The 10,822-nt window shown below is 60.3% G+C and overlaps 1 protein-coding gene across 4 annotated transcripts; it reads right to left on the bottom strand.

The window, feature by feature from the left end:
• Window positions 1-10: 10 nt before the first annotated feature.
• On the bottom strand, window positions 11-10,537 carry PCSK4 (proprotein convertase subtilisin/kexin type 4). Of its 4 annotated transcripts, none has more exons than XM_012745823.3 (15): window positions 10,051-10,537; window positions 9,673-9,777; window positions 8,181-8,273; window positions 7,977-8,105; window positions 7,798-7,874; window positions 7,612-7,700; window positions 7,166-7,338; window positions 6,857-7,069; window positions 5,799-5,899; window positions 5,618-5,721; window positions 5,430-5,547; window positions 5,062-5,241; window positions 4,718-4,842; window positions 4,031-4,153; window positions 3,128-3,909 (listed from the first exon to the last, which is right to left on the bottom strand). In XM_012745823.3, exons 1-15 carry the CDS (start codon window positions 10,249-10,251, stop codon window positions 3,512-3,514), a joined length of 2,229 nt encoding a protein of 742 aa, XP_012601277.2. In that variant the 5' UTR covers window positions 10,252-10,537; the 3' UTR covers window positions 3,128-3,511. The 4 variants fall into 4 exon arrangements, with proteins under 4 accessions (XP_075854264.1, XP_012601277.2, XP_075854263.1 ...); XM_075998148.1 differs by having other exon boundaries at window positions 3,677-3,909; window positions 4,080-4,153; XM_075998149.1 differs by lacking the exons at window positions 3,128-3,909; window positions 4,031-4,153 and adding an exon at window positions 11-181.
• Between the last annotated feature and the right edge of the window lie 285 nt (window positions 10,538-10,822).

Below are 10,822 nucleotides of genomic sequence, written 5' to 3'. Positions count from 1 at the left end.
CCCGGCCCCGCCCCTTCTTAAAGGGGCCGCGCCACGGAGTGTCCCGGTCTGATCCGAGGAGCTGCTGGTCCAGCACGCTCTCAGCCTCCGGGGGAACCCGGGCCCGGAAGTGCAAGGGGCGCTAGTGAGTTCGAGTCTGGGCTCCTCAGACTGGGTAGCAAAGCCTCCAAAGCTCGGGTTCCTGCAAAAGGGGGACACCCAACACTTTTGGGGACTAAGTCCCCGTGCACCAGAGGGGCCCTGGCGGGAAGTGAGCGCTCAACACATGCCGGCTACTCTAACCACCGAGGGGTCACAGAGGCAGGAAGCATGTCAGTATCTCGCCTTCCAACTCTGGGTCAGGGTCACCCCTCCACTTTCTAAAACCTCCCTGCTCCCCTAAGGGTGGTACTGGGCTGTCATCTGGGCCCCTCCTCCCACGGCTGGGGTTGGAAGGTGGAGGGCGGTTGTCGTGTTTTTGAAGAGCTTTATTGAGATGCAATGTACATACCCTAAAGTTCCCCTGTAGAAAGTGTATAATTAAATGGTTTTGGAGTTTTCATATATTTAGAGTTGGGCAACCATCAGCATAAACTATTTCCAGAACATTCTCATCACCCCAAAAGAAACCCTGCTCCTGTTAGCAGCCAGTCCCCACCCCACCCCACACCCAGCTTCCCTTCTCTGTGGATCTGCCTGTTCTGGACATTTCATATAAACTGAGTCACACACTGTGTGTCCTTCTGTGCCTGGCATCTCTCACTGAGCTCGCTGTCCTCAAGGTTCATCCACGTTGTGGCCTGTGTCAGAGCCTCGTCCCTTTTCATGGCTGAGTGATGTTACAGTGTGTGGAATATCAAGTTTGTTTTGTCCAGGGGTGGGGAACATTTTCATGTGGGAAGGCCAAATTAATTTAGTTATAATCAAATAAGGCCCCATTCAAGAAACTTCAATTAGGCATACTTAATGTACATAATAATGTACATTATTTTGTAAAAATCTATGTGCTTAATAATTTCAAAAAATGAAAACTATTTGTTAATTTTAAAATTAACCTTTTAATGGCTTGGTCGTGTCTGATTTTTTTTTTTTTTTTTTTTGAGACAGAGTCTCGCTTGTTGCCCAGGCTAGAGTGAGTGCCGTGGCGTCAGCCTAGCTCACAGCAACCTCAAACTCCTGGGCTCAAGCAATCCTCCTGCCTCAGCCTCCTGAGTAGCTGGGACTACAGGCATGCGCCACCATACCCGGCTAATTTTTTATATATATATACATTAGTTGGCCAATTAATTTCTTTCTATTTATAGTAGAGACGGGGTCTTGCTCTTGCTCAGGCTGGTTTCGAACTCCTGACCTCGAGCAATCCGCCCGCCTCAGCCTCCCAGAGTGCTAGGATTACAGGCGTGAGCCACCGCGCCCGGCTCGTGTCTGATTTTTGTTGGAAAGTATTTGAATGTTTGGTTGCAGCATGGAGGTCCGTAGTTTCAGTTGATCCCGTAGATGGGTGTCAGTCATTTGTGACCTTAAGGGAATGTTGGGTTAGGCAGGAGAAGGTAGATTCACAGCAGTTAAGTGGTTGAAAAGCAAGTATTTGGGGGCATGTTGCTGAAGGCATGGGTATTCTACTGCATTTTTCCATGTTTCAGTTACATCTTTCTTAGCATCAAACAATGACTTTAAAATGTCATCTACTGACAGCTGAATCAAGTCCATCAGTAGTTCTTTAGGTGCTTTGGTGATATCCACTAGGGGAAGTGGGAATGCTAATTTGAGTGTGATGTCATGATTCTCAAAGTCAGTGAACCTTTCATTGTATTCTCCAATTAATAGGTCTGTAACTTGGTACTCAGTTGGCAAAAAAAAAAAAAAAAAAAGAAGAAGAAGAAGAAGAGGAAGAAGAAATAGGTCTGTAATAGCTGCGTATTCTTCAAGATCCACATATATCATCCTGCTCATCAATGACCTTTGCTAACTAGGGAAAATGTTCATCAAAGTTTCCTTTTGAAGAATTATTTTGAAAAAAGATAGCTTTTTTCAAAATGCTTGGATTTTTTGCTACATATCATTCATAGACTTAGTCTGACCTTGCAAAGAAGTATTCAAGTCGTTTTGATTTGACATGATATTGCACAGAAATGAACATTAGGATTCAGGTGTGTCCACATCTCTGGTATGTGCGAGGACACAGGTGGCACTTGCATAGCTGGCACCTGCCCTGGCACCCTATTGCTCACACTTTGCACACCTGGGGATCCATCTGCAGTTCCAGAAAGGTAGAAAACCCGCTTTATGGGTGGGGATGTTGAGAGTCCGTAATTACACTCTCACGAGGCCTCCACCTCCCCGTGGCCATCGGAGACCTGAGAAGTATAATTACTGTCACCTCGATAGACCTGCCCAGAACCGGCCACCTGAACTATGGTCTGCTGATCATGCTTCTGTTAGTTCTCTCTTTTTTTTGGGGGGGGGGGGGATAGAGTGTTTCTGTGTTGCCCAGGTTAGAGTGCTGTGGCATCAGCCTAGCTCATAGCAACCTCAAACTCCTGGGCTCAAGGATCCTCCTGCCTCAGCCTCCCGAGTAGCTGGGACTACAGGCATGCGCCACCATGCCTGGCTATTTTTTTTCTATATATTTTTAGTTGTCCAGCTAATTTCTTTCTATTTTTAGTAGAGATGGGGTCTGGCTCTTGCTCAGGCTGGTGTTGAGCTCCTGATCTGACTCCCGAACTCCTGATCGAGCGATCTACCCGCCTTGGCCTTCCAGAGTGCTAGGATTACAGGTGTGAGCCACCCTGCCCGGCCACTTCTGTTAAAAAGTTAAAAAGTTTTTAAACTTTTTTGTTAAAAAGTTACCTATTCTGCTGAGAAGCATGCTAAAAATAAAATTTAATTTTTAACATCAAAATAAAATAAAAATAATAAAAAGTTTGGGCCAGGATGGGCCGTGCCCCATGGTTGGACACTAGGTGTTGGCAACATGTGGGCATGGCCTCGGGACCCCATCCCTCCCCCAATATCCTTGGGCTTGACTCTCCCATTGGGGCCCACTGGGTCCTAGGACCAGGGGCTGATGTCTGGGGGACCCAACTGGAGTCTGCTGGGCCCTGGGGCTCACAGGGCTGCCCCGCGCCCAAGGAGGCCTCAGACTTGGCACCTTGTATTCAACCTTTATTTGCAAACTCTGAGGTCGGACGCTGTGCCAGAGACCGGACGGCGTCATGTTTTCCTCCCTCCACTTTCCCCAGGATTCAGGGGCAGGGAAGGGATGGTGGTCATGGTGGTCTGGGCTCTGTCCCAACCCTCCCCCTCCCCCAAACCCAAAATCTGTACAGGACTCCTCTCTCTGTCTTCCACCTGGAGGTTCCACGTGGCCCAGCCAGGGCCCTCAGGGCCGTTCTCACCCCTCCAGGCCAGTCTAGCAGGGGCGGGACGCAGTGCCCGTGGGGCCCAGGCGTGGGCGGGTCCAAGCTCCGGGTTCTAGTCGGCAGCTGGGCCTGGCAGGTGATGGGGGCAACCCCGGCGTCTGGGACCCGGCCTATGGCGGGCGGCCGGTGGATGCGCCACAGAGGAGGGGGCCCCCGACAGCCACAGCCAGCAGGACGGGCACCACGGCGGGGGACGGGCGGTGGGGGCGGCCGCAGCGGGCGCTGGCGGCGGTGGCGGTGGGCTGGGGGAGGCCGCGGGGGTCGGCGGGCCCGGAGCAGGAGCCCCGCCGCCTGTCGAGTGTGGACGACGGCGGGCAGGCGGTGCAGTCGCGCGCGGACCCGCCGCGGCAGGTGTAGCAGGACGAGTGGCAGCTGGCGCACACCCTCAGCGCGGGCGTGGCCGGGCGCCCGGGCCCCGCGGTCACGGCCCGCCGCGTGTGGTTGAAGAACCGCGGGGGGCAATAGGCGAGGCAGCGCCGGCCCAGAAGGTAGGCGGGGCTGTGGCACTCTGCGGGACGCAGGCGCGTGAGGCTGTCGCCCGCCCGCAGCACCGAGCCCGCCCGCCCGCGGCCGCACACTCACACTGCCCGCCGCCTCCCAGCAGGAGGGCCGCGCCGCCGGCCACTCACCCTGGCACAGCCCCTCTGTGTCCCGCTGCACACACGCGCTGCTGGTCACCTGGAAGCCCGAGGGCCGCAACGTCATGTCCTCGGCCGTCCCGTAGAGCAGCAGCGTGTAGTGGTACAGCGTCCCTGGGCAGGGGTAGCCGGGGCATGGGAGGAGCAGGAGGCTGTTGGCAACTGGTCCTGCCAGTGCCTGGGGCACCCACCCCCGCAACCCTACACCTCCCACCTGTCACCAGGTTCATCTGGCGCCCTGGCTGCTAAGCACCTACTGTGCACCAGTTGCTAGATGCCTGCTAAGTGACTATACTTACTTCTCCCAGGTAACAGCACACCTACTGTGTGACAGTGGCCAGACATCTACTTCTCCCAGGTATCAGCACACCTACTGGATGCCTGTATCTAAAGACCTACTCCCAGGTAACAGCACACCTACTGGGTGTCTGTACCTGGAGACCTACTTCTCCCAGTATGGGTATCAGCACACCTACTGTGCACCAGTGGCCAGACACCTACTCCTCCTAGGTATCAGCACACCTACTGGGTGTCTGTCCCTGGAGACCTTCTCCCAGGTAACAGCACACTACTGCACACGTTCTCTCGGAGCCCCTGGGAACCCCTTTGGCAGGGGTAACAGGAGGGGCTGGCGTCTGAGGCCCTGTCCCACCCCAGCCCACCTGGCCTGGCCCTCACCCGTGTTGAAATAGTAGCCCTTGTTCTCCAGGCCCAGGATCCACAGGCCCTGTGGGTTCTCATCCCAGAAGTGGGTGGACATGAAGATCCAGTTGTTGTAGCCTTGGCCGCTGATGTCCAGGGGCCTGGGACAGACAAGTGGGCGGGGGAGAGGGGCGGCTTCGCAAGCACAGCGTGAAGACCCGCAGAGCCGCAGTGCGTGTCTGACCCTGTGGCAGGGCGTGGGGGGTCCGACCTGCGCAGGCTGCCCCGTGAATCCAGAATGCACGTGCCCCTCCTGCGAGGCCCCAGGAAAACAGCCTCACTGACCCGCCGGCGCGAGGCTGCCCCACCCTGGCGCACACCTGATGGCGACAAGCGTGGAGCGGGTGCCCATGGGGCTGGTGAGGGAGATCTCCAGGTCCCCGCGGCGGCTGTAGGACAGTGACAGCTGCACCTGCACGTGCTCCAGCGAGCGGATGTAGTTGTGGCTGCCGGCGCAGGCCGACACGTTCGTCCCCACGTGCATGAGCGGCAGGATGGGGCTGCAGGGGCGAGGGAGTGAGCACCCTCCTGCCGGCCTGCCCAGCATGGGTGGCCAACAGGCAGGCAGGGCTCGGAGGCCATGGGGTCTAGCCCCTGGGTTCTCCCACGAGTAACTGAGGCCTCTGGGCCTGCCCCCCTTCCCCTGGCCCCACCCTGTGGGGAAGGACAGCCGTGGGGGGACCCTCACGTGGGGTTGTGCAGGACTTGGATGATGCATTTCTTCTGGGGCCGTGTGGGCATCCAGCTGCGGGCCATGTCCACCAGCAGCCCAGCGTCCAGCAGTCCGTAGCCATAGTGATGGCTCACTGTGCAGAATGACTGCCGTCACTGGCCCTGTGGGCCTGGTGTCCCCACCGCCACCCGGCCCCACCGCACCTTGGCGCCCCACGCCATTGGTCATCCAGTCCTCAGCCTGCAGCTGTGCCGGCCTGGATGCGCGGACCACGAGGTGCTGCATGTCCCTCCACGTCAGGAACGGGCTGAGGGGGGAGGGCTGGTGAGCCCAGGCCCATGCCTGGCGGGTGGGGCGGCGGGCAGGGCCCCCACCGGCACCTACTTGGCCTCCAGAGCCAGGGCGATGATGCCCGCGGCCAGCGGGGCTGAGGCCGAGGTGCCCGTGTGCTTGTCCGTGCACCGGTGGTGCAGGTCCGTGGTGACCTGAGGGCGGAGAGCGGCAGGCCTCGGGGGGCCCAGCGCGCAGTGAAAATGCAGCCCTTATTCAAAAAGTACCAAGGACCAAGTTCCATAAGTACCAACGGCTGAGATCAAAAAGTACCAAGGACTGAGCTCAAAAAGTACCAAGGATGAGTTTGAAACATAAGCACTAAGCTCAATAAATACAAGGACTGAGATCAAAAAGCACTAAAGACTGAATTCAGAAAGTCCCTGCTCGGCCACAATGCCTGGGAAACGTGGGAGTTGGCAAAGCGGCAACAGGAGGGTCTGGTCCTAGGCCCATTGTCTGTGTGCCAGGGGCCACCTGGGCAGCCCTGGGAGGAAACGGGTTTGCTGGTGTTCGGAGAGCACCTGCTGTTTCTGGCCTTGGGGCCTAAGGGAGGGCCCAGCCCTTCCTGTCCCAGCCTCAGGGAAACTCGTGCTGTGGTGCTGCCACCAAGGGCATGTGTATCGGGTGGGGGCAGGTCCAGCATGGGGAAGTGATCTGAGCGGACTTCCTGGAGGCAGCGGCCCTTGGGTAGAGGTGTGAAGGAAGAGCCAGGGGGGCAGAAGGTGGGGAAGTGTTCGGGGCAGAGGGAAGGGCCTCCATGGTGGCCTCAAGGCCAAAGGGGCTGGTGGAATGAGGCTAAAAGTTCTGGCAGGTGGGTGACATGGGGCCCAGTGGTGGCCTGGGCATAGGGCTTGGTGTCATTGAAGAGCCACAGGGAGCCAGAAGGGGGCTCCGACCAGGCTGATGGGATTGGATGTGGGTTTTAAAAGCAGCTTTCAGGGGAGGAGCAAGAGATTAGAGAATGCCCCATCCGGTGCAGCGTACACCGTGCTGGAGACAGTGCCCTGCAGCCCTGAGCCCTGTCGTGGCACTACGCGGTTCATCCGCACAGCAACAAACCGCAGGGGACAGGAGGGAGGAGGGGGAGACCCCGTCGGGGCGTCACTCACGATCTGGGGGTCGGTGGCGACGCCGCTGCTGTAGGTGGTGGTGAGGGTGGAGGCGCAGGCCTCGCTGTACCAGGGCACGTGGCCCTGCTGCGTGGTGCTGCCCACGGACAGCGTGTGGATGCTGTTGGTGTAGCCGTCACAGTTGCAGTTGTCGTAGTGGAGGCCGCCGTTGCCCGACGCCCAGATGAAGAGTGTGCCCAGCCCGCCGCGGCCCTGCGGGGTGGCAGGGGGGCACGTGGGGAGGGCGGCGTCGGCCCGGCCCCCGGGCAGGGGCAGGCTCGGCCAGGGCACGGGGTCCTGCTCACCCACCTTGGTCACGCCGCGCCGGAAGGCCTCGCGGGTGAGGATGCCGGGGCCGTCCACCGTGCGGCCGTCATCCTCGGGGCCCCAGCTGGCGCTGTAGATGTGGATGTGCTGTGGCTGCAGGCTCAGCGACTGCGCCTCGATGACATCGGTGATGGTGCCGTCCAGCATGCGCACACCTGCACGGGCGCCCGGCCGCTGCCTACCAGCCGGCCCCACGCCCTGCGCCCTGGCAGGCCCACCGGTGCGTCCTGCCATCCCGCCGTCCCCCCCAGCCCCCACACTCCCTCTGCCCCGCAGGTGTGGGGCCTTCCCTGTGGGCTCAGCTCCCAGCGCAGGGAGCAGGAGGTGGGCGCAGGCATCTTCCTCCCTGGATGGCTTGCGCAACCCTCCCCAGTGTCACCCCCTCCAGCCTCTGTCCCCAAGTGGAGCCTCTGGGGGACCCTGGGTACCTCCGATCCGGGCGTTGAAGGCGACACCTACACCGCAGAAGCCATTGTTCACGATTGCTGCCACCTCCCCAGCACAGCGGGTCCCGTGCCTGGTGCCAGGGCCGAGAGGGCACCGTCACAGCCCCTGTCCATCCCCCCACTGGGTACTGGGGCCCGCCCCCAGGCACTGTGGGACCCCGGGCTCACCGGTTCTCGTCGCTGGGCGTGTAGCGGGGCTGGGGGTCTGGGTCGTAGTCATTAAAGTCATAGCTGGCCAGGGGGTCCTGGGGGTGGGTGAGGATGTGAGGGGGTGCAAGTTGTCCCCAGGGTAGAGGCCGACCTGAGGACATGGGGCAGCCCCTAGCCCAGGCTGCCCGAGGTCTCACATAGTTGGCCCAGAGGTCCGGGTGGTCCTTCTCGATGCCGTCATCCAGCACGGAGATCACGACGCCCCGGCCGGTGAGCCCCTGGTTCCAGACCTGCAGGATGTTCAGGTCCGGCTGCACCTCTTTGTTCTGCGCGAGGCAGGGTCCCGGGGTCAGGGGGGCTGTGGCCTGCCCTGCCCTCCCTGCCCCGGGCCAGCCACTCACCATGTACCACTGCTTGGAGAACCAGGGGTCCGTGGGCACCGCCAACGAGCGCTTCACCCGCCGCCGCAGCGTCTGCTGCTCGAACCACCACACCTGTGGGGGCGCAGATAGGCTGTCCGCCGCTTGTCCCCGGGGCCCGCAGGGTGCAGGAAGGGAGGTAGGAGGGCTGTGGGCCTCCGTGTGGGTCCTTGTCATGGGACTCCACGTTTGTTGGGGCTGCTCTCTAGGGTCCTCACCTGCCTGTGGCTCTATCTTGAGTCAGAGGTGACTGAGGCTCTCGGACCACCCGCTCTCAGGCCGACAGACACATGGCTGCTGTCCAGTATGACTGGAGGTCCTTGGGTCGCAACCCTACCCTATCCCTCCTGCCTGCTCCCGTCCTTCTGTCCACTTCTCTTCCACATAACTTCCTAAACTGGCCATTTCCCTCTAGCTCCACCTCCCCAGACCAGGACACCACTGGGCGGCCACTCCCGCCTCCGTCCTGGTCCTCCAGTTGCCCTCGCCTCTCTACAACCTGCAGAGTCGCTGCCTGCTGAACCCTCCCATGGCTCTCTACCACCTGTCCACTGGCCCTAAGGTCCTGCCTGTCCAGCCCCATGGCCTCCCTACTGCTCAGCCATAGGGATTGTTTCCGTGCCCCAAGAGCCCTTGAAGCCATTTCCACCCCAGGACCTTTGCACATGCTGTTCTGCCTGCCTGGGCTGCTCTTCCTCTTTTTTACCTCCCACACCAGCTCTCCCGCCCCCACATCTCAGTGTCCTGGGTCCTCTCCTGCCACGTTGCTCAGTTTCCAACCTGGCAGCTGGCCCTGGCTTCACCCTCTTTGTTCCACTTGTCTGACCCCTCTGCAAACCCCAGCCTCACTCTTGCAAACCACATTATGAACTGGTCACTTCTCTAGGTCCCCAGTGGGCCCACAGCCCTGCAGCTGGGCCCACACCCCTTCCTGGCTCCCTGGAGCTTGCCAGACTCAGTCTCAACTCCCCAGCATGGCATCCAAAGCCTTTTTGTGATGGGGGGCCTGGCCCAGGCACCTCTCTGAGCATCTGGAAACTGGTCCCACGACAGCCACAGACTCACTGGATGACTCCAGGCATCCCAGTCTTTGGAACTAATTCCTGTGCCGTAAAGTGAGCTGATACCCTTCCCTTCATCCTACGAACTGGGTGGTGGGGATGGGATGTTATCTGTCCCTCCCTACTGGAGTACCTGGGGCCCTTCATCTGTCAGGGTATGCTAGAGGGAGCAGGGGGAGCAGCAGGAGGTGCCCCTGTGTAGGTGCCCTGCTGTCCCCACAGGTTCCCAGCCTGGGTCCCCACTGGACAGACTGGGGGCCCCAGTGGACCTAACATGCAGAGAAAGCAGAGAGCAGGTGACCTGAGGAAGGTCACACGGCCGTGTGTGACAATAGCAAGAATGACTGAAGGTGACTAGTGGGCCCCAGAAGGGGACTGAGGCCCCGGGGAGGCCGCCACAAGGCCAGGCTCACCTTGGGGTCTTTCTTGAGGCGCAGGCGGTGACCCCAGTGCGGGGTCAGGGACTGCTGGACCACGCCCCGGTGTCGCAGGTGGAAGTACTGCCCGTCGGGGAAGATCTGGGAAGGGAGGCAGCCGCACCGCTGGGACGTGGCTCCCTAAGGGAGCCCCCCACGGATGGGGACCACCCCCTCACTTGCACCCTCCACCCACCTGGCGCCCAGGTGGGGGCTTCACGTGCCCTCCAGGAGTCCCAGAAGCTGAGACTGGCCGAGACAGGGGTGGGCTGGGGGTCGTAATATTTGGGGGGCCTTGAGCCCTCGCATCTGTTGAGGTCTCCGGGCGCCCAGCCCTCCCCACCCCCACGCCCCCTCCATCCGGGTCCCACCCACCTGTCCCAGGTTGACGAAGCCAAATTTGCGTGCCAGGCGCTCGGCCTCCTGGTAGCCCTGGGACACCCTCACGGCCCAGCTGCTGACGTAGATGGGGGTCCGGGCCGAGGCCCACCGCGCAGCTAGGGGGCCGCCGAGGACCAGAGCCAAGGCCACGGCCACGGCCAGGCGCAGCCACAGCGCAGTCGGGGCGGGCCGCATAGCGGCGGGGGCGGGGCCTCCCGAAGCCCCTCCCCCGGCCAAACCGCCGAGTCGGCCCAAGCGCCCGCCCCGCCCCCGGCGCCATAGCAACGCGGCAGTCTTCACCTCCCAGGGGGCCTTGCGGATACCCCTCCCAGGAGGGGGCAAAGATCCGCCCGAAATGGGGGGAGGGACACACGGCCGTCCGGATCTTCGCAGACTCACGCTCTCTGGAGCCTCAGTATCCCCATTTGTAAGAGGTCGGAAATCTTCTCAGCCAGAGGAGTGGGTTCACTGTTGCTATGACAGACCACGCATAAAGCTTTTGGCTCCGCCCACTTCTTCACACACCCCTCCCCCGAAAATCAGCCCCGCCTTCTATGTGGTCCAACCAGAATTGTTCTTCAGAATAAGTCCCGCCTCCTCCTATACGCCCCGCCCTTTCCCCCCGCCCCTCTGATTCCACCCCACTTTCTTCATGGTAGGCTCCGCCCCTGCTCTGGTCTCGCCAATGAATTCCTTCCCATTTCTCCAATCAACTCTGGTCTTTCTCCGGCCCCTCCCACAAGCTCCGCCCTCCCCCCACTACTCT

The sequence above is a fragment of the Microcebus murinus genome, chromosome 27, assembly GCF_040939455.1.
Source record: "Microcebus murinus isolate Inina chromosome 27, M.murinus_Inina_mat1.0, whole genome shotgun sequence".
Taxonomy (NCBI): Eukaryota; Metazoa; Chordata; class Mammalia; order Primates; family Cheirogaleidae; genus Microcebus; species Microcebus murinus.
Note: the sequence above shows the minus strand (reverse complement) of the source record. Positions and strands in the feature narration are given on the sequence as shown.